The sequence below is a fragment of the Neovison vison genome, chromosome 2, assembly GCF_020171115.1.
Source record: "Neovison vison isolate M4711 chromosome 2, ASM_NN_V1, whole genome shotgun sequence".
Lineage (NCBI taxonomy): Eukaryota > Metazoa > Chordata > Mammalia > Carnivora > Mustelidae > Neogale > Neogale vison.
This window is the reverse complement of record NC_058092.1, coordinates 94094975-94118248: the sequence shown is the minus strand read 5'-3', so window position 1 is coordinate 94118248 and position 23274 is coordinate 94094975. Positions and strand designations below refer to the sequence as shown.

The window sequence follows — 23274 nt, the reverse complement described above, 5'->3', positions numbered from 1 at the left end:
TAGTGCTGTTCATCAAAGAATGGAATTCAGCACACAGGTTCTTTGGGGGGGGGGTTCCCTATCCAAGATCCTAGCCAAACTCTTTAAAATTATGTAGCAGGGGCAGCTGGGTGGCTCAGTGGTTAAGCCTCTGCTTTCGGCTCAGGTCATGATCTCAAGGTCCTGGGTTCGAGCCCCGCATCGGGCTCTCTGCTCCGCAGGGAGCCTGCTTCCCCCTCTCTCTCTCTGCCTGCCTCTGACTACTTGTGATCTCTGTAAAATAAATTTTAAAAAAAATCTTTAAAATTATGTAGCAGCTGTTTGGCATCACAATGTATAATCCACAAAACAACATTTTAGCTTTGGGCAACTAGCTAATCTCAAACTGAGCAAACTAAATTCACAGTTATGATGCACTATTTCAATTTAGGATAATATTTGTTATAAGACTAATACTTGAGTGTAGTATACCAATAATCTGTTTTTATAACTCTTTGAATTTTTGGAAATTTCTTAACGGATATCTGGTGAAAATGGTGTAAGAACTTCTGTGCTTTTATAGTATTATACTCTGAATCTGAACTTTTTTCTTCTTTATCAGGTGATTTTAACAGCAGAGGTGTCTGGAGGAAGTCACGGAGGAAGAATCTTCAGATCCTCAGATTTTGCAAAGAACTTTGTTCAGACCAATCTCCCTTTCCATCCTCTGACTCAAATGATGTATAGCCCTCAGAATTCTGATTATCTTTTAGCCCTCAGCACTGAAGTAAGTATAGTTGAGGAACTTGTGTTGCTTTTTTGCATTTTTATAAACTGAAAATACACTGTTTTAAAAGAACCCTATAGGAAATGCCTTTATATTGGACTGCTTTCTAGTGATTTTTTAAGGCATGAATTTGTATTTTTTGCATTATTTTCCAGTTTGGTAAAGGGCATGATTTTCGTGTACTATCTATTCCAGACAGGTATGATATCTAGCTGTCATTACACATTTTTTTTTTTAAAGATTTTATTTATTTATTTGACAGAGAGAGATCACAAGTAGGCAGAGAGGCAGGCAGAGAGAGAGAGGAGGAAGCAGGCTCGCTGCTGAGCAGAGAGCCCGATGCGGGACTCGATCCCAGGACCCTGAGATCATGACCTGAGCCGAAGGCAGCGGCTTAACCCACTGAGCCACCCAGGCGCCCCTCATTACACATTTTTTTAAGTGAGTAGATGCAGTGTGCTCTCAGAGTAATGAACTAGAAAACAGTTTAATGTAATTATTCTTGTGCTTCAAGGGACAAGCATAAACTGTCAAACTCCTGATGGTGTTATTCCTTTCCTATGGCCAAACCCTATCTTCATAATTTTTTTTTTTTGTTAGCTCCCAGTATATAAATCATATTGATTTCTATCTTTGATACTCCTATATTAAATATCCAGAGTTTTACATCTCTGCATCCCCTAGCATATTCCTATACTGTCCCCAGGAACCTGTGCCTCTCCCTGACCCTCCCACCTCTCTTCTGAAAGTTCTATGGGGAGCACATTTCACTTTTCCTTTCCTGGAGTACCAGTCTCCTTTACCATCGACTTTAAGGGCGCAAAGTGGCTGAGTTGCTGGACTGTGATAATCATAATTATACTTTTTTTTTACATGGGCTCTTTCTCATCTTATTTCTTAGAGTGTGGTCTCCTGACCTGCAATATCAGTTAGAAACCCCTGGGAGATTCTTTTAATGCGCAGTTCTTTGGCCCCGGTCCAGACATAGTCTGCCAGTGACTTTTGTTTTTGAGGTGGCTAGTATTTTTAACAACCTTCCCAGCTGAGTCTGCACACTAAAATTTGAGAGCCATTGCTGTGGGGACAAAAGTGGGTCATCAATGTGGACAAGCCGGGCTGAGCAAAGGGGTAGCATGGGGAGGATGAAGAGCTGTCTGGGGTCTGGGCCTTCTGTGCAGATCTTTGAGCAGAGGGAAGGCTAGAAGACTCAAGGAGATCAAAGTTAAGTTTAGGCAAAGGAGGATAGAGGAAGGAAACTGGCCTGCTGGGTAGGCTTCAGATCTTAAAGCAACAATTCCAGGAAGTCAGCCTCCAGCAGCTTGAGCTAGGCCCTTCAAGGGAGCACATAGACCCCCAGAGGAATGGACAGAATCAGCAACCCCTCCCCTTTTTTAAAGATCACTTGTTTATTTGTTTGACAGGCAGCGTTCACAAGTAGGCAAAGAGCAGGCAGAGAGAGAGGCAGAAGCAGGCTCCCCACTGAGCAGAGAGCCCAAAGCGGGACTCAGTTCCAGGACCCTAAGATCACAACCCAAACTGAAGGCAGAGGCTTTAACCCATTGAACCACCCAGGCGCCCCAGCAACCCCCCTTTTGAATTCAACCCCATTGCCATTACCAAGTATCTTAAGATTATTGAAACACGCTGTCCTCAGGAAGAGGTAGTCACAGTCTGCTTTTATATCTCAGTTTCTTCCAGTTAAGGGTAAGTTGGAGGTATAAATAATCAGGTTTGGGGTGCCTGAGTGGCACAGTCGGTTAAGCATCCAACTCCTGGTCTCAGCTCAGGTCATGATCTCAGGGTTGTGAGATTGAACCCTGCGTCAGGCTCTGCACTAAGTGTGGAGTCTGCTTAAGATTCTCTCTCTTCAGGGCACCTGGGTGGCTCAGTGGGTTAAAGCCTCTGCCTTCGGCTCAGGTCATGATCCCAGGGTTCTGGAATCAAGCCCTGCATCGGGCTCTCTGCTCAGCAGAGAGCCTGCTTCCCGCCCCCTTCTCTCTCTGCCTGCCTCTCTGCCTCCTTGTGATCTCTGTCAAATAAATAAATAAAATCTTAAAAAAAAAAAAAAAGATTCTCTCTCTTCCCCTTTCCCCCACTTGCTCTCTCTCTCAAATAAATAAATAAAATCTTAAAACAACAACAAAAACCCAGGGTTGAGAAGACAGACCAATATGTACTAAGATATAACTATAGGTGATACCAGATATTTCCAAGTAGAATTTGATAAATTAGAAATGCTGGGAGGTGAATGTTATCAGAGAAATAGAGTTACAGAAGGAAGAATTGTGGGTAAGCGTGGGGGGAGCACTGTAGGTAAATTCTGCCTCGATCAGCCCCTTATAATTTCAGCTGTACCAGGACATCTCTGTCCCAGCTCCACTGGGTCTGGGCCCATTGGGCTTGTGTTGCCAATGTAACGGACATTGTCAGTCTTTATCTTACCCAGCTTTGCTACATTTGTCTCCTTTTGGGAACTTGGCTTCCTTGGCTTCTTTCTTACCTTCTAACCATTCCTTCCTGGTCTCTTTCATAAACTCCTGTCAATCTACCCTCAAGCTGCTATTGCTCATTTCATTCTGAGCAATCTCCTCCCCTCTGACCATTATAACTGTCCCTGTAATGTGTAAGATTCTCAAATCCATATTTCTGGCTTCCTCCTAGCACTTCAGATTTCTATCTTGCTTCTCCCCTATTACACACACACACACACACACACTCACTCACTCACTCACTCACTCTGCCCTACAGGAAAAAGCTACCAGTTCTACCAAATCTAGTTTCTAGATTCTTCCTGAGCCTATTCCTCACAGGTGTGGTTTAGGGCCTCACTAACTCTTTTTTTTTTTTTTTTAAGATTTTATTTGAGAGAGAGTGAGCAAGCATGAGTGGGGGAAACAGAAGGCAGAGAGAGAAGTAGACTTCCTGCTGAATAGGGAGCCTGACACGGGGCTCGATCCCAAGACCCTGGGATCATGGCCTGAACTGAAGTCAGACACTTAGGCAGCTGAGGCCCCCAGGGGCCCTGGAGCTTTACTAACTCTCAGTGAACTAATGGGGCACAGCTTTTTTACTGCTTTTCCTGTTTCTGGTCTGAAATCCATCTCTCCTGTTGCCATTCAAGTATTATACCTTTAAAAAAGTAAAACTGAGGGGTGCATTTGTGGCTTAGTTAAATGTCCGACTCTTGATTTTTGGCCCAGGTTCTGTGATCTTGGGAATCTTGGAGTTGTGAGATTGAGCCCTGTGTCAGGGGTTAGCATGCTTAGCATGGAGCCTGCCTAAGATTCTCTTTTTCCCTCTGCCCTTCCTCTACTCCTCCCATCCCATATTCACATGTGTGTGTGCATACTCTTTCTCTCTCTCAAAAAAAAAGTAAAACCAAGGGCCCTCTGTGAGCTGGCCCTCACATCTCTCCCTAGCATGAGCCCCTTCTTTCCTCACCTTGGAATTTGTGCTCCATCAGTGTCTGAAGGCTTTGAACTCCTTGCTGGCGCTGTGATGTTTTATCCCTTCTGGCCTCAGCTGGTACTACTGTGTATTTGTGCAATAACATCCCATCTCCCCATTTGCCTTCTTATGGTTACACTGCTCATTATTTAATACTAGTTCAGCTGACTTCACAAACTGTCTCTGAAGCATCCTTGCCCCGCTCCTTATTCTCACCCTGGACACAGTGTTTCCGTAACTTACCACATTGTATCAAATTCTTATCCACGCCCCTTGTTAAACCCTGAGCTCCTTAAGAAAGGGGATATATTGTTGGAATATATTATCTTTGTGTCCCTAGTGCAACCTCTGGGACAGTGCCTGGCACACAGTAGGCACTCCATAAGCATTTGTTATTCTGAATTTCCAAAACCCCGAAGGGGCCCCCATCACTCAAGTGTGTATGGAGGGCAGGCTGCTTGATGGAACTTCAGTGTGTCTGTTTACCGTCCCAAATGATTAGATATGAATTATTAAAGGTCATATAAGCAGCTGCACAAGACAAAGCTGGAATTCTGATAAGTCATTTATAATCTTTCAGAATGGCCTGTGGGTGTCCAAGGATTTTGGGGGAAAATGGGAAGAAATCCACAAAGCAGTATGTTTGGCCAAATGGTGAGTAACAGAAGACTCCATCTGTGCAGCGCCCTAACCCTATCCCAACAGTGCTGCCAGAAGTCACAGGATTAAGTACTGAGCGCTGACTACGTGCCAAGTAGTCTTCAGGGTGCCATGAGGGGCATAAGGGGAGGGGAATGACACAGATCTTGACCTGGAGGAACTTCTGATTCTGCTGGGAAAGAATCCTTAATCTCACTAAGCATTAGGATATAAAGTGTAAAACAGGGCGCAGGACTGAGTAGCTGCTGCCCGTAAAGGTTTGTTCTCCATAAAAGGTGACATCAGGCGCTTCTCTGTGGCCAGATTTATATTCCCTCACCTAGAGATCCATTCCGGCTATGCAGAATGAAGAAAGCCTGGAGAAACCCAGAGCACTAGAGTCACCCTGTGCATGCACCAAAAATCCTTCCCCTCTCTTGGTGGGACACCCCCAGCTTACGCACGCACGCGCGCGCACAAACACATACACGCACACACACACCCCTCCCTGCTTAAGATGATGCAGCCGAAGAGCTCTTACTTGGGAATTGGGTCACCTTTGTTCAAAACTGGCTTAGTCAGTGGCTTAACCTCGCTGGGCTCTAGTGTTTCCCTTTTGTGAAAGATTTACTGGGGGGAGTTTGGGGGATGGTGGAGCTAGAATTGAATTAAAAACCTTCATACCACCACAATTCTGATTATGCTCCCACCCTTGTTTAGAGCCTTTTCTTTCTCTTTGACTAATTTTAGCAAATTTGCATCTAGTTTCCCTGTGGAGAGCAGATTGGTGCCCAAGGTCGGGGGTATGAGTGCTAGCAACCAGCATGGCCAGCTTGAGACGCCAGTGCCGAGAGCAGCACAGAGGCAGGAGAGCTGTAAGAGCAGCCACACCAGAGAGGCCGTGACAGGATGTGCTGCTTTTGTGCCGGATCAAGAGAGCCCACGTAGCTCAGTAACTTCTAATGGGAACACTGTGTTACAGTGTCAGATGCTTGATGTTCATGAACATGACCCATAGTCCCAGGGAAGAATTTAATAGTTAATGTCCTCTACTTAGGGAGTCAGGGAGATGTGTAATACATTGCCAAATATATCTATTGAAATTAAAATATTAAAAAATACTGCTTCAAGTGGCCTTTTCCCAGAATGCTAATAAAATGAGGTCTGTGCTGCCGCGCTCTGGGACACAAGCTACATCTGCATTCGGTCTGTGTATTTTCACGAATTGTGTTTGTGCCTTATATGGTCTTATCAGGAAGGAAGTAATTTTAAAGGAACTAAGTTAACAAGTTGCTTCACTCTCAGTGGACCTAAAGTATATAGAATGTGCTCAAGTAAGACTGTAGTACGTTTTGTTCATTAAAACTCACCATGATACATGTATATCAAATCACTGCAGTGTGCACTCTCAATGGTATTTGTCAGTTAGACCTTAAATAAAAAGCCAAAAGAAGCAAACAGAAAACCCATCTTTAAAGCTAAACCTTTAGGGATTCCTGACTGGCTCAGTTGGTAGAGCGTGCAACTCTTGATCTCAGGGTCATGGGTTTGAGCCCCTTGTTAGGTGTAGAGATTACTGAAAAATTTTTAAAAATCTTTTAAAAAAACCCTAAAATTTATTTTTATTTTACTTTTTTTAAAAGATTTTATTTATTTATTTGACAGAGATCACAAGTAGGCAGAGAGAGAGAGAGAAGAGGAAGCAGGCTCCATGCTGAGCAGAGAGTCCGATGCGGGATTTGATCCCAGGACCCTGAGATCATGACCTGAGCTGAAGGCAGAGGCTTAACCTACTGAGCCACTCAGGCGCCTCTAAAATTTGTTTTTAAGTGGTATTTTGTATTCTCTATAGGTTGTTTTTTTTTTTACTTTTGTTTGTTTACTTTACGTTTCTTTGATTAGTGTCTAAATACAAGATAATTGGACAGCTGGTAACTATTTACACACCATTTAGATCTTTGATTTCTAGGAGTTGACAGCCTGAAGTGCTGAAAGAACATACTCAGAGCCCACCCCTTGTGCTGGTGCTCAGCCAAAAGTACTGCCAGGTTCTGAACCTACTGTCCTACAAACTCCCTTTCCAAGGTAGAATTTAAATAATTCAACCTCTGACCTAGCTGTCTATTTGAGATGAAAGAACTAAGTTATTTAGCACATGCAAAGCATTGAACTAGGTTCTGAGGGGAAACAACAAAGCATAAAACTTCATACCTGTCTTAAAGAACCCGATAATGTAGTAGGAGAGGGAGGTGTACACTGTTCATTAAAATAATTAAATAAGAGACAAAGGAGTGCCAAATGGCTGGTGCAGAATGGCATCGTGTTCTAGAACACAAGGTTTCTCAACCACTGGCACTCGTGACATTTTGGACTGGAAAGTTCTTTGCTGTGGGGGAGTTGTCCTAGCATCGCAGGATGGTTAGCAGCACCCCTGGTCTCTGCCCATTGGTACTAGCAACAACTCCCCATCCTTCAGTTACAACAATCAGAAATGTCCCCTGGGGAGTGAAGTCACCCCCGGTTGAGAATCTCTGCTGTAGAAATTTGCAGCAAGGAAGCTTTCCAGATGGAGTGCCAGGAAAAGTTTCACGGAAGAGCTAGATTTTCAGCTGGAGCCTAAAGACTGTGAGGTTAGATCTGATTATAGGAGAGAAAAAAGCATTTCAAGCCGTAAACAGGAATAGCAAATGTAAGAGGCAGATTTGGAGAGTGTAAACAGACCAGTATGACCAGCTGGAAGAGTTCACGTGAAGTAGTGGACAGGCAAAATCCTGGGCCAGGCTGGGGGGCACCTTGACCAGTGTGACTGGGAGAGTCCAGCATACAGCTCCCCAGAAGGCCGTTTCGCCTGGCACCCATGGATGGAGCTTATCACTAGAAGCTTGCTTGGAGCTTTGTGACTGCCGTTGACAGCAGTCTTGAACCTTGTCTTTTCTCTGTCTTTGCCGCTCTTTAGGGGATCAGAAAACACCATCTTCTTTACCACCTATGCAAATGGCTCCTGCAGTAAGTATATTTTAGTTCCAAATAAGAATGTCCTGTGGTCGGGGCGCCTGGGTGGCTCAGTGAGTTGAAGCCTCTGCCTTCGGCTCAGGTCATGATCCCAGGGTCCTGGGATCGAGCCCCGCATCGGACTCTCTGTGCAGCGGGGAACCTGCTTCCTCCTCTCTCTCTGCCTGCCTCTCTGCCTACTTGTGATCTCTGTCTGTCAAATAAATAAATAAAATCTTAAAAAAAAAAAAAAAGAAAGAATGTCCTGTGGTCCATTCACTGTAGAATGTTCTGGGTTGTAAGAGATAGAAACACCAGAGATCCTTCTATTCTCCTGTAGTTTTAATAGCTAAGATAACTGTCAAGGATTTTAAAAATTTTAAAAGTACTGAGCCTAGATCGAATAAAAACATGAGCTATACAGAGAGGCAGTGTACTTAATTTTAGCAATGTATTTACATAAAGTAATTATTAGGCTACAAACAATAACAAGTTGAAAGAGCATGGAGGTTGTATTGTGATATTGTCAGCTTTCCAATCCATGGCACCATTTCAAAGCAGAAAGCATGGTCTTTCGTTTATTCATTCAACAACTCATTTTTTCATTCACTGATTTGCACACCTGCTGTAATATGCCATTCACTTTTCTAAGGATGGAGAGAGCAAGACACCCAAGCTTCTCTTATGGGGCTTGAGTTCCAGTAGGGGGTATTAGATGATCAGCAAGAAAACCAAAAACTCAAGCAAGACTACTTAAAATAGAAAAAGATAAGTGTGCCATGAAGAAAGCAAAACAGGATGCTGTGGCTGTGACATGTTGTTTATGCAACACTGTGTTTGAATTAAGTAAACTCTCTCGTTCTGTCTAGTGCAGAACCTCACATGTACAATATTAAAACCCAAATGTGAATTCCCTATGTCTAATGCTGTGTCATTTTACATTGTCACTTGACTAACAAGCATAGAATTAAAAATCGTTTAGCTATAAAATTAACATTCTAAAACAATTGTTTTGGGCTGAGGGCTCACCAGTATGTGAAATTTTAATTAATATTTTGTCTTGTTTAAGAAGCTGACCTTGGGGCACTGGAATTATGGAGAACTTCAGACTTGGGGAAAAGCTTCAAAACCATTGGTGTGAAAATCTACTCATTTGGTCTTGGGGGACGTTTCCTTTTTGCCTCTGTGATGGCTGATAAGGTGAGTGTTGCCTCTTTTGGCATTTCTGAAATTTCTGTAAATATGTCTCAAATGGATCCCTTTTGCCACTAGTACTGGCAGAGTTTCTTGCCTTTTTGCAGTGTTTAGTATCACTAACATTTGGAGGTTATTCTTTCTAGAGGCTGATTGATCCTTCTGGGCTCTGCATACTAGCCTGTTGTCACCTTATGAATACCCACAACCTCCAGAATTTGGACTTTACTCAGACACAGACACCTGAAAAAAAAGCAATCCACTTGCTCACTATCCAATAATGATAATAGAAATAGGTAACATTAATTAAGTACCTGCTATATTCTAGATACTGTTCTAGACCCCAGGAATATAGCATTGAACAAAACAGATAAATGTCCTGCTCCCAGAGCTTATATTTAAGTAGGGAGTTAGATAGATACTAAACTAATAAATATGACATAATATTAGGTAGTGATTAAAGCTACAAAGAAATCTATAACAGAGTAAGGAACTAGAATGTGCTGGGAACTGGAGTAGTCCTGTTTTAGATCAGGTGGCTTGGATGGGCTGAGACCCAACTGAAGGGAGAGCGTAGTTCTCTGTACATCTGAGCTGAAGGAGCAGTAAGCACAAAGACAGTAAGCACAAAGATAGGAACATGCTGGAAATATTGAAGAAAAGTGAGGATGGCTGCATGGCTGGAGCACAAAGAAGGGTGATCCAAAGAAGGCGAGCCAGTGGTCAAATGAGAGAAGACTTTTATGGGCCAAGACCTTGGGTTTTCTTCTTCATGTTTTGGGGAGCTGTGAAAGGCTGTGAGTAGGGGAATGGCGTAAGTTGACTTCTGTTTCGACAGAGTAGGTAGGTGTAGAATAGCCTGACGGGCAGAAATGGAAGTACCAAGAGCAGCTAGGAGCCCGTGACAGCAGGGAGAGAGATGGTAGCTGTTAATGTGGATGAGTGAGGCAGTGGTAAGATCGTGGATGTATTTTTAATGTATTGCCAGTAGGATTTGCTGATGAATTAGATGTGGTTTATGAAGGAATGAGAGGAACCAAAGATAACTTTAGAAACTTTGCCCTGAGCAACTGGGTGAATGACCATTTCCTGAGATGGCAAGAGAACTAAGTTTGTAGGAGAAAAGTCAAGAATTCATTTTCGGGTATGACATGCTCACTAGACACCTAAGTGGAAATGTCGAGAAACATTTGGGCATGAGTCTTTCCAGATTATATGGTATATGAAGCTGTATGACTAGATGATATCTTCTGGAGGACTGAGCGCATGCTGGAGCACCCCAGTGACACTGAAGTGTTGGAAAGAGATGAGAATCCAGCAAAGAAGACCGAGAGGGAGGTGGGGAATCAGACAGGGATGCCACAAAATCCCAGTGGAGGAAGTATCTCAGGAAGGAGGAGTGATCAGCTGTGTGCAGCTTAGCTGAGATGTGGGATTAGAGCAGTCCTTAGAATGACCCACTTTAGTTGGCGAAGGGGAGATTGTCGGTGACCTTGACAAGTGCAGTTTCTTCAGAGGACTGGAGTTAATGGACTGATTACAGTGGGTTCAGAGAGAATAGGAGTGGAGATGGGGAAGTAGACACAATGACTTCACATAACTCCCTCCAGCAGTTGCACAGAATCTTCCCAGCAACCTGGGAGCAGGTCCTCTTGCCTCGGTTTGTATTTGAGGAGATTGAGTAACTTGCTCAGGATCACCGAGAGATGGAACTGTGGTGGGAATCAGACTGGCCCACTCTGGAGGGGGCCTCCTGTGGTGCAGCGCTAGTCTACCAGGTCACCACCCTACTGTATGCTTTTGAATTCTAGTTCTTACCTGCAACAGTAAGACTGAAAGTGAGCTTCCAGGTGTGAGCTAGAGAAGTAAGTCAAATGCACTTGCCACTGAACTTTAAAGAGTGTTTAACGTTAGAAGGCACTGGGACTAATTCTTGTGCACTGGCCAACTGTGTCTAGTAGGTTCTTTAAGCTGTTCTCAGAGAGGAGGTATTACCTGCCTTCTTAACAGACTCCTTTCAGCATATAAATACCTCCTGGTCAGCTCCCTTATATTGGCCACTTCCCAGGCTGTGCAGGACCTTCATTATGGCGATTCACAGACCTTTATTCCTTAAAGAGGAGACGTGTCGCATCTTGACTTCCCTGTGATCTCCCAAGCATGGGTTTCATCTCCCTTTTTTAGACTCTTAATTATCTAGTTCTTTGGATTATGCCAGGACTATCTCAAAGAAACCAAACTTCTGTGCAGCAGTCATCATTTTAAGAATTATCTGAGTAAGCATATGTGAATGCCTATAAAGCCAAACTAAGATGGCCCCATCACCCCTTTAGCTCTGTTGAAGGAAATGGGAATGTCAGAGGTTGGGAAGTTTATATCTTACAGGGCCATACCAGAATGAAGAAGCCAAAGAGGAAGCCAAGATAACCTTTGTTATAATAGAATGGATTGTTCTATGGCCTGGAACTTTGCTAGGGGTTGGAAATTGCTTTGCTAACTGGTACTGGGACCTGTCAATTATAACAGTTGTACCTAGTGAGGGAATGAATAATGATACTCATAATTATGAATAATAAGGTTCCTATTCATGTCCCTGCACAGGGCATCTTGGCAGAAAATTAAAAAGATAAATATTGGCATTTGTTCCAGGATACAACAAGAAGGATTCATGTGTCAACAGATCAAGGGGACACATGGAGCATGGCCCAGCTACCTTCTGTGGGGCAGGAACAGTTCTATTCTATTCTAGCAGCTAATGATGACATGGTGTTCATGCATGTCGATGAACCCGGAGGTAAGAGCTCTTTCAGCGGCCTGTCCTTGAATGCTCAGAGATATAAGCTTCAAGTTCGACTTTGAACTTCCTTCTTACATGTTGACTTTTTCTCTTACCCCTAGGTATTTATTAGTGTCCTACTGAATATACTGTCTTACAGAGAATATGTAGTCTTTGTTAGGAAGGCTGCTTGCTTTGACTCTGTAGTATGGTTTATGTGTATGCTCAAGTATTCTGGAGCACTGCTGCTCAAAGAACGGTCAGAGGACTGACACTGGTTTGCAAACTGTTTGTTACCAAGTAAGCACAGAAAACAATAGCAGGCATTGAGAAACTCCTATAGCCATTGACCCAGTCTTTTTATATCTGTTGAATCTAATCATTAAAAAATGGTGGATTATATTTTGTCTATCTTTTGTACTTCACTCTTCTTATGATTAATTTTTTTTTAATTTTTTTAATTTATTTGACAGACTGAGATCACAAGTAGGCAGAGAAGCAGGCAAAGAGAGGAGGAAGCAGGCTCCCCACTGAGCAGAGAGCCCGATGCAGGGCTCGATCCCAGGACCCTGGGATCATGACCTGAGCCGAAGGCAGAGGCTTTAACCCACTGAGCCACCCAGGCGTTACAAAGGATCAGTTTGTGCCATAGTAGAAATTTAAAAATTGATCCTTTACCAGGGCACTTGCCTGGCTCGGTCAGAAGATCATGTGACTCTTGATCTGGGGATTGTGAGTTCGAGGCCCACACTGGGTATAGAGATTCCTTAAACAAATAAAACTTTAAAAAAATTGATCCTTCACCACAGATAGTTTGAGAAGCATTGTTCTGGAATATGAAGATTTAGAGATATGTATGATATGAATCCAAAGGCATTGCCTCTGCCACCAGAATAGATCTGGGGAGGTCTTTTCTGTAGCATCTGATTAATCCATCCAACAAACAGTATCTGCCATACTCCAGGCAACAAGCTGGGTGCTGGAATTAAAGGTGGACATGAAAATCACGAGTATCAAACCATCATTAATTCTCAGGTCTGCATCTGCATCATGAAGAGAGACAGTTGGCTAATGTACACAGTCTGTACTGCAGTCAGTCATGTGTATGGCTGGACTCTTGTTTTCCCTCTGTTCCCTCCCAGACTTAGTGTTTTTGTTTGTTTGCCTATTTCAGATACCGGATTTGGAACAATCTTTACCTCAGATGATCGAGGCATTGTCTACTCCAAGTCCTTAGACCGACATCTCTATACCACCACAGGTGGCGAGACAGACTTTACCAATGTGACCTCCCTCCGTGGGGTCTACATAACAAGTGTGCTTTCAGAAGGTGAGTCTGGGTACAGCTGTCCTTCTCCTGAAGATGTTGGGAGTTGAGGTTGTGGGGGAGAATAATGGTTCTGATCCCGTAGTAATGTTGCTTGCCTGGCCTGCAAAACTATCCATGTAAATTCTGACTCTTTATGTTACATAAATTATGGTAAACAGGATTAAAAAGAAGTAAAGCAACAGCAGGTAAAAAGAAAGACTTTTTGAGTTCTATGTTGTTTAAGGTAAGTGTTAAAAAAAAATAAGTTTTCTATATAGGGAGGTTCAGGGCTAGGGGAATGAGCCTGAGTTTGAACCACTGCTTGCTTTTCTCCTGGTAGAGGGCACAGCTATAGCTAGCCAGCATTTCTCTTGTGTTTTACTCAGTAGTTCTGCAGAGCTCACCTTGCTAAGGCCCAGTTGTACAAATAAACAAGCCACCCTAAAGTATAAAAAGGCTCTTAAGATTTTGTTTAAATATGTATTTATTTTTTGGTAGGAGGTGGGGCATTGTTTGTTTTTATTTGTAAATTTTATTTACTTGTAGTGGTCTGCAAGGTCTTAATCAGTATTGGCCCTGTTTCCTCCCTGACCTCAGCTGCCACCCTTTTCCCCTCTATTTACTGCATTCTGGTCACTCCAGCCCTCTGCACACACACATGGTTTAGAGATGTGCAGGCACTGTTCTCTGTTTCCTCAAAGAGCTGCAAGGCTAATGCCGTGCCCCTTCCTATCTATGCTCATATGTTGCTTTCTAATGAGAACTTGCCTGGGGTATCCTGTTGGAAACTTGTCTGCCCTCCCCTCATCACGGATACACTCAGCCTCTCTTTAGCAGGTTTTTCCCATACACTTATTGTCTCACATACTATATAATTTACCTATTTACAGTGTCTGGTGTCTGTCTGATCCTGCCGGGATGTATATTTCCGAAAGTGGTTTTTTTTTTTCCTGTTTTGTTCACTGAAAGAGTCTCAAGGGTTTACAGCAGTTTTCATAGTAGGCACGCAATAAATGTTTATTGACTAAATGAATTGTCCTTCATTTGCCTTCTTGTTTGATTTTCGTTGGACATCTCAAAGCATATTGCCTCTGAATTTAAACCTGCAATAGTTTATGTCATTGAAAATAGAACAGGGAAGAGATTTGTAGAAAAAAGGAAAGAAAAAGTACAAGAGGACAGATACAGAGTAGTGGAGAGACAGAAACTAGGAATTATTATGCCACTCACACTCATACATTCAAATCCCATTCAGATCTTGAGAGTCCCTAAAACAAGCCTGGTATCCTGGCCTTCTCTGAGGAAAGAGTGGGATGCCTTCCCATTGTAGATTTTACTTCCAAGGCAGGCAAGCAAGCAAACAAGCAAGGAGAATGGACATCAGCCTGTTTTGTTGGTGAGGAGATAAAAGGTATCTTTTCAAGAGTATCAGTCTAGATGATTCCTGTCATCAGCTGAGTCCTAGGAAGGTGGGAAGCCTTGCTCAGATATCGTGGAGTGCTCTCTGGATCAGTTTTCCACCAGCACCGAGCTGTTCCGTTGGATGTCACAAGCTTGTGGGCCTCCAGACTTGTAATGGTGTTGTGTAGTCTCAGGAGAGAGATATGCAATGATCAACTGAATTCCATAAGACGCTTCCAGTGTATCAGACTTAGTGTCCTTCTTCTCCCATTCAGATAATTCCATCCAGACTATGATCACTTTTGATCAAGGAGGAAGATGGAAGCATCTGAGGAAGCCTGAAAATAGTGAATGTGATGCTACAGCAAAAAACAAGAATGAGGTTTGTTTTACCCCAAGTGTCCTATGTGCTTGGAGCAAGGCAGCCATTCCATTCTGCTCTGATGGGTGCCAGGCCTTTGAATAATGAAGTTTTGTAAGTGATTAGGGTCTGCAGCTGCAAGCCGAAAGTTTAAAAATGAGAGTAATGAAAGGAACTTAGAATGCAGGAAAAGGAACTATAAAGAAAAGCCAAAAATACCGTGGACTGTTTTTCTTCTTTAAAAAAAAACTGAAGGCTAAAATTTTGTGTCTTACTAAACTGCTGAATGCAGACAGAGCAGAAGGTGGGCCTGTGATCATTCAGTAGTCAGCATGGCAGCTCTGAGACTTTAGGAATCCTTCATGAAGCTATGAGCATTCATGAGCAGTGCAAAGCTGTGCTGGCCAGAAACAAATGGAAGAGAACTTGACTTTCTCTTCCCCTCTGCCTGGGTTCCATGTGGCTGGCGGGTATGGTTGGAGACGCCGTGCCATCGCAGGTGTGAAAGCCGGAGCTGACCCCTCTGAGGAGAGGCTAAGAGTAGAGATAGAAGGGCATTGCTCCAAGAGAACCCAGATTCCAGGAGTGACGGGTCTTGACAGGCAAGAAATAAAGAGAAGAAAAAAGCTTTGTATCTGACTCCTAGGGAGTTTGAGAGGATCGTGGGGAAACCCTGGGAGTTTGCTTCAAAAAGTGACAGTGTTGGTGGTTCCCAAGGTCTCCTCAGAACACCTGTGGCTAATAGGCACTCTGCTGTTGTAGATGGGATTTTTGTTTTGTTTGAGAACCTCAGACAGTGTGAGGTAGGGTACCTGTACTCCCCTCAGTGCGCTCTCCCCTTCTCTGTACTCTTAAGTGCTGTGAGCCTCTCTCTCCTCTCCTTTTTTCCGATCCATGTGCCATGGCCTTGCCTTAACCTGGCTGAGGCAGTGGACTCTCGACTGACGTGGCCCCCCTCACACTCCCACGCCTCTCCCTCCTCAGGACACGTCAGGCTTCCCCTCTGCCTGTGAATAAATGCTGTGCCTCTGACCTGGTGAATGAAGGTCCTCTCCTCCCTGTCAGGCTCTCTCCTGCCTTTTCATTGTCACTGTCCATCTTATCACTGATATTTTCCTTATTGTAGCCCTCTGCTGCTCCCTGCACACCCCGCATGCACCCCTACCACTGTGGCCTTGCCCACGAGACTCCTGGGGAAATTGTGACTGATTTTCCACCCCCAGGTCAGTAGAATTAGTAGAAATCCTGACCATCCTTCTGCCCATCTTCAGTTAGAATTAATCCTTCCAGGAGCCTGGGTGGCTCAGTCAGCTAAGCGTCTGCCTTCGGCTCAGGTCATGATCCCAGGGTCCTGGGATCGAGTCCTATATCAGGCTTCTTGATCAGCAGGGAGCCTAATTCTCCCTCTCCCCCTGCTCATGCTCTCTCTTGAGAGCTCTCTCTCTCTCTCTCAAATAAATGAATAAGATCTTTTTAAAAAAATAGGATTAATCCTTTTCATTTCACCAGTAGTGAAATTTCACCATTTCACCAATAGCTTGAACCTCTTTTTTTTTTTTAAAGATTTTATTTATTTATTTGACAGAGAGAGATCACAAGTAGGCAGAGAGGGAGGCAGAGAGAGAGAGGAGGAAGCAGGCTCCCTGCTGAGCAGAGAGCCCGATGCGGGACTCGATCCCAGGACCCTGAGATCATGACCTGAGCCGAAGGCAGCGGCTTAACGCACTGAGCCACCCAGGTGCCCCTGAACCTCTTTTTTATTGCAGTAAAATATATGATATAACATGAACATTTTATCCAATGCAGACCTCTTTTAAATTTTTTTTTTTTAAGATTTTATTTATTTATCAGAGAGAGAGGGGGGAGAGAGCGAGCACAGGCAGACAGAATGGCAGGCAGAGGGAGAAACAGACTCCCTGCCGAGCAAGGAGCCCGATTTGGGACTCGATCCCAGGACGCTGGGATCATGACCTGAGCCGAAGGCAGCTGCTTAACCAACTAAGCCACTCAGGCGTCCCTGCAGACCTCTTTTAAAGCATTAACTTTCTTGTAAAATCTCTCTTTTTTTAAAAAAAAGATTTATTTGTTTGTTTTAGAGAGAGAAAGAGTGTGTGTACACATGTGCGGGGAGGGGCAGAGGGAGAGAATCTTCAAGCAGACTCCCTGCTGAGCTCAGAGCCCAATGCAGGGCTCAGTCCCAGGATCCTGAGATTATGACCTGAGCTGAAACCAAGAGTCAGATGCTTAACTGACTGAGCCACCCCAGCGCCCCTCAGAAATCTCTTTTAAAGGCAGGACTGGGTCTTACTTTGAATCACTACCACATCTTGTACAGTACCTGAAATATTTCAGGTGTTCATGAAGTTTATTTGTGTGGAATCATGCTTTAAATATTGATCACAGGCTTCATATAATGCAGGAATAAAATAAATTAAGACATTGCACATGAGAAAATAATTGCATAATTTGCTCCCAAATATACTAATGCATTTTGGGATCAAGAATATTCCACTAGGGGCACCTGGATGTCTCAGTTGGTTAAGCAACTGCCTTCAGCTCAGGTCATGATCCTGGAGTCCTGGGATCGAGACCTGTATCAGGCTCCCAGCTCCATGGAAGTCTGCTTCTCCCTCTGACCTTCTCCCCTCTTGTTCCTTCTCTCACTGTCTCTCTCTCAAATAAATAAATAAAATCTTAAAAAAAGGGGGGGGGCCCTGGGTGGCTCAGTGGTTAAGCCGCTGCCTTCGGCTTGGGTCATGATCCCAGGGTCCTGGGATCGAGCCCCGCATCGGGCTCTCTGCTCAGCAGGGAGCCTGCTTCCTCCTCTCTCTCTCTCTGCCTGCCTCTCTGCCTACTTGTGATCTCTGTCTGTCAAATAAATAAATAAATTCTTTAAAAAAAAAAAAAAAGGAATATCCCACTGGGACTATAACTCAATAACAAAAACAACCCAAATTAAAAATGGTTGAAGTACTGGAATAGACATTTCTCTAAAGAAAATATACAAATGGCCAAGAAGCACATGAAAAGATGCTTGACATCACTAATTATTAAGGAAATGCAAATCAAAAGCACAGGGAAAGATCACATCACACATTAGAATGGCTGCGACTATCAAAAACAAAACAAAATAACATGTATTGTTAGGGATGTGGAGAAATTAGAACCCTTGTGCGCTGTTGGTGGATATGAAAAATAGTGCAGTCTCTATGGGAAACAATATGGTGGTTCCTCAAAAAATTAAACGTAGAACTACCATATGATCCAGCAATACTACTTCTGGGTATATATCCGAAAGAATTGAAAGCAGGGTCTTGAAGAGCTATTTGTATGCCCCTGTGCACAGCAACATTATCTACAAGAGGTAAAAGGTGGAAGCAACCCAAGTGTCCATAGACCACTAAATGGATAAGCCAAATGTTTATATACATGCCATGGAACAAGACTGTGCCCTAAAAAGGCAGGAAATCAAAAAAAAAAAAAAAAAAAAGGGCAGGAAATCCTGACAACATGAAATTACTACAACATGGATGAACCCCAAGGACATAACGCCAAGTGAAATAAGCCAGTCGTAAAAAGACAAATACCGTTCCACTTCTGTAAGGTGCCTAGAATAGTCAGATTCATAGAACAAGAAAGTGGAATGGTGGTTCCCATTCTGGAAGGTCGGGAGATCTGGGAGGAGGGGCATTGGGAGTTACTGGTTAATGGGTGTAGACTTTTAGTTTTGCAAGATGAAAAAGCTCTGGAGATGGACAGTGGTGATGGTGGCACAACATTGTTAATGTGTTTAACCCTGCTGAGCTGCGCATTTAAACATGCGTGGTTAAGATGGTAAATTTTATGGTATTTTACCCCAACTTTTTAAAAGTATCCCACTGAAGTCTGGGTTCAGTTCAGAGCTTCCTTAGAAGGGTCTGTGAGATGACTTAAAAATTACATCTTTGGGGGCGCCTGGGTGGCTCAGTGGGTTAAGCCGCTGCCTTTGGCTCGGGTCATGATCTCGGGGTCCTGGGATCAAGTCCCGCGTCGGGCTCTCTGCTCGACGGGGAGCCTGCTTCCCTCTCTCTCTCTCTGCCTGCCTCTCCATCTACTTGTGATTTCTCTCTGTCAAATAAATAAATAAATAATCTGAAAAAAAAAATTGCACCTTTGGTTTTAATCTAAGCTTTGGTTTCTTTTCACAGTGTAGCCTTCATATTCACGCTTCCTACAGCATCTCCCAGAAGCTAAACGTTCCAATGGCCCCACTCTCTGAGCCTAAGGCCGTCGGCATAGTCATTGCCCACGGTAAGCAGCCCTCCTCTCATCTCCCTGGGAACCATCAGCTGAGCACACTGAGACTCAGTCCCAGTCTTGAATCCTGTAAGAAAACCACCAGACATGACTCTTACCATGCTTTATAGAGCTTCTTACATGATAATGGTATTTTGGATTTTCCCTAGAGAGAGAAACATGATTTCTCCCTTTCCCAAATTTTGTGATCTTTTTTTCTGTTACAAGAGACATGGTGGGAAATAGGGTAAATTCACTGAAAATCATTCTCTCAACGCTAAATCCCCTCCGTTCCATTGCTGGTTTTCGCTGATAAGATGGGTTGTGTTACAGGTAGTGTAGGGGATGCCATCTCAGTGATGATCCCAGATGTATACATCTCAGATGATGGGGGTTACTCCTGGACGAAGATGCTGGAAGGACCCCACTATTACACCATCCTGGATTCCGGAGGCATCATTGTGGCCATTGAGCACAGCAGCCGTCCTATCAATGTGATTAAGTATGCATGAGCTCCGCTCCACCCACACTATCTCCATGGAGGGCGACTATGGGATGCTTTTTAGTTGTGGGGAGAACTGGGGGGGTGAGGAGCTGGTTACAGACCCTGACTCAAATGTGTACATTCTACAGAACTGTGGGGATCATTCTTGAAGGGATTGCAACCCACATTCAGTGGCTTTGCTTTTTCTTCTGATTTCCTCTAGTTAACACTTTTTGTCACTTTTTAAAAATATTCTTCTTTCTCTCCACAAGAATCTTACACAGTGTTTTAGCACTTTTGGTGGAAGTTGACTCCTTAAGTATAAGTTACACAAAGTAATTTCTGTTTGTTTATTTAGAAGCCCATGCCTTCCTGTGAAAGAAATTTTATAAAGACATTTTCTTCTTTACTCTTTGAATGAATCCCTTTTACCCACCCTATTAACTGTAGGCATTAAAAATTAATATAATCATCAGTCAGTAAGCCATCACCTAAATAAACAGTTGTTCTCTGGCTGTGGTTCCAGGTTCTCCACAGATGAAGGTCAGTGCTGGCAAACCTACATGTTCACCAGGGAGCCCATCTATTTTACTGGCCTCGCTTCAGAACCTGGAGCTCGGTCCATGAATATCAGCATTTGGGGTTTCACAGAATCTTTCCTGACTCGCCAATGGGTCTCCTACACCATTGATTTTAAAGATGTCCTTGAAAGGAACTGTGAGTAACTCCTTTGACTTTTTCCACCAGAAACTTTAAGCCCATTTTCCTAAATAACCAATTCAATTTCGTTTCTTTTAGCTGGAATAAGAAAATGCACAGGTAAGATTGAAGAATGTGGGTAAGCAGGCAATGGAATGGTATCAGAAATGCAGTTTCCCTCTTTGGACTAGAACTGTACGAGAGAAATAAAATGAAGACCACATGTATGATTTAAATTATTCTATCCCCTGCATTATAGGAGTAAAAGAGGTGAAATCCACTTTAATAATAATACAATCATCTCAACATATCCAAAACGTTATCATTTCAACATATAAGCAATATTAAAAGAGTTATCGATGAAATGTTTTGTTTTGTTTTAAAGATTTTATTTATTTATTTGATAGACAGAGATCACAGATAGGCAGAGAGGCAAGCAGAGAGAGAGGAGGAAGCAGGCTCACTGCTGAGCAGAGAGCCTGACGCGGGGCTCTATCCCAGGACCCTGGGATCATGACCCGAGCCAAAGGCAGAGGCTTTAACCCACTGAGCCACCCAGGCGCCCCCCCCCTTTTTTTTTTGGACAGACAGAGATCACAAGTAGGCAGAGAGGGAGACAGAGAGAGAGGGAAGCAGGCTCCCTGCCGAGCAGGGAGCCCAATGCGGGGCTTGACCCCAGGACCGTGGGATCATGACCTGAGCTGAAGGCAGAGGCTTTAACCCACTGAGCCACCCAGGTGCCCCTGTTTTGTACGTCATATTTCTCTTCTAAGACGTAAAAATCCAGTGTATATTTGACACTTAGTATTATAGTAAATCTCAATTCAGACCAGCAATAAGTGGGTAAGGCTCTCACATAGGAGAAGATAGCTTCACACTGTTGGAGCTCTGTAACATTTTGTGGGACTTATTTCTGCTTGTAAGGATAATGCATGCTTAAATTTATCTAAAATTATTTCATGACATTTCAGGGGTTTTTACCCTTGATTGCAGCAGACCCATAAAGAGAAAGCTTTAGAGAAAAGTGTGTTTCAAAGAGCATCTGACTGATTGTATCTTTAATCAGAACGTTGAAGTGAAGAAAAAAAAAAACAACAAAAAACATTCAAGTGAGAAAGTTTTTACGCAGAGTTTTGGCTTGAATGTCAGCCCTATGTGAGGCTCTAGAATGATGACTGGGCTAGCAATGAGCCCATGTGGGCCATTTCAGAGTTCTGTGACTTCACGCTGGAAGGCATGTTAAAAAGGCACAGAAAATGGCTTCAGAAAAGGAGGTAAAAAGAATCCCAAGCAAACCCAGACACCAGTACCAAAGATGCTGACATTGTACTGAAAAATATGGAAGATAAAAGAAAAAACTGGAGAAAAGTCCCCCACCCTGCAAGCTGCAGTTTCTTGTTGGTGTAGGAACCTTAAGACTTAAGGTTTCAGGGGCACCTGGGTGACTCCATCTGTTAAGTGTCTGCCTTCAAATCAGGTCATGATCTCGGGGTCCTGGGATCAAGCCCTGCATTGGGCTCCCTGCTCAGCAGGGAGCCTGCTTCTTCCTTTCTCTCTCCTCACTGCTTGTGTACTCTCTCACTCTCTCTCTCTGAATTAAATAAAATCTTAAAAAAAAAAAAAAAAAAAAAAGCCTTAATGCTTCAAGTCACTGTGGTTGAATTTTGGTCCTGTCTTTGATTGTAGGTTGGGTCCATTTCCTCCGAATGTTATTTCGGTGACCCCTGAGCATTCTGTTTGGACCTTACTTTTCTACAGGGTGTTTAAATATGATTTAATGCCCGAGGGTCATTATTTTCCAGATTCATTAAGTAGCCTGTAAAGGAGCTGGCTTATGAGTTTTCCCCTCGTAAGGCGCTCTATAGTTATCCCTAAAGTTTAATACCGCTAAGAGATTTGGTAAGCAGCTGCTTCCTAACAGACTCCATGCTGGTCTTCAGATCCCAAAGGATAAAAACCTAATCCACAGTCTTTAGGCCATAGGCTTTGAGTCTTTTTTCCAGGAGTGGATGATATGACTTAAGAAGCCAGTTTGACTATCTTCAATGGTCTACTTGAAAGCCAGTCAACTAGAGTAAAAAGTCTAGAAAGAGATGGTCTTCCCTTCTGTTCGAGGCAAGCCAACCCATGGTGAAACTGAACCCATGCTTTAGGCTAACTGGTGTCTTATCCTAAAGAACCACCTCGCTTACCTGTGGCAGCTCCCGCTGACCAGGGGCACAGGTGCACACAGCAGGGAGACCGCAGCCTCCCCGCTGGGACGAAAGCTCAGAGGGGCTCCATGCAGCCACCCACTGTGAAACAAATGTGGTTTCTCCTAATACCCAAAAGCGGGGTGAGAGGCGAAGAACCCTCCTCTGGTGCAAGGGGATGCCAGCCACTAGTAGGCACCAGGTCCTGCAACTTTTGTCTGCAGCTCCAAAATGCTGCAGTAGCGGGAGTCAGACATCCCTGTTTTCCTTCCTTGTTCTGCTCTCCGCCTGGCAGCCGCCTCGCATGCGTAGGTGTGGGGCCAGGCGGTGACCTGAACAGCCTGTCTTCTCTTTAGGTGAGGAGAAGGACTATACCATATGGCTGGCTCATTCCGCAGACCCCGGAGATTACGCAGATGGCTGCATCTTGGGCTACAAGGAGCAGTACCTACGGCTTCGCAAGTCGTCCGTCTGCCAGAACGGTCGGGACTACGTTGTGACCAAGCAGCCGTCTGTCTGTCCCTGCTCCCTGGAAGACTTCCTCTGGTATCAGCTTCCCTCAGATCCCTGTTAGCCACTTTGCTATGTGGGAGGAGGTAAGGGGCAGCTGGAAAGGATTCAGATCCTTTCTTCCCTGAGGGTGGAGAGCTGCTGCTGCTTACTGAGGAGATGGAAGCACAGAGAAGGGATCCAGAGTTGTTAGTAACGGGGCAGGTAAGGTGTCACAATAGACAGTTGTTGGACAACTGGCGACAACGCCT

The 23274-nt window shown here is 43.9% G+C and overlaps 1 protein-coding gene across 2 annotated transcripts in view; it reads left to right on the top strand.

Moving 5' to 3' along the window:
* The window catches only part of SORT1 (sortilin 1), a 67551-nt gene that overhangs the window by 33281 nt on the left and 10996 nt on the right, over window positions 1-23274 (top strand). The window contains exons 5-15 of one of the 2 annotated variants that reach the window (XM_044238840.1): window positions 581-745; window positions 4773-4846; window positions 7788-7837; window positions 8895-9022; window positions 11666-11810; window positions 12967-13122; window positions 14778-14884; window positions 19051-19153; window positions 19472-19640; window positions 20149-20339; window positions 22870-23059. In XM_044238840.1, the coding sequence (XP_044094775.1) occupies window positions 581-745; window positions 4773-4846; window positions 7788-7837; window positions 8895-9022; window positions 11666-11810; window positions 12967-13122; window positions 14778-14884; window positions 19051-19153; window positions 19472-19640; window positions 20149-20339; window positions 22870-23059 (1478 nt within the window). Of the gene's footprint in view, window positions 1-580; window positions 746-4772; window positions 4847-7787; window positions 7838-8891; window positions 9023-11665; window positions 11811-12966; window positions 13123-14777; window positions 14885-19050; window positions 19154-19471; window positions 19641-20148; window positions 20340-22869; window positions 23060-23274 lie in introns of both variants that reach the window. The other variant, XM_044238839.1, reaches the window with a different exon arrangement.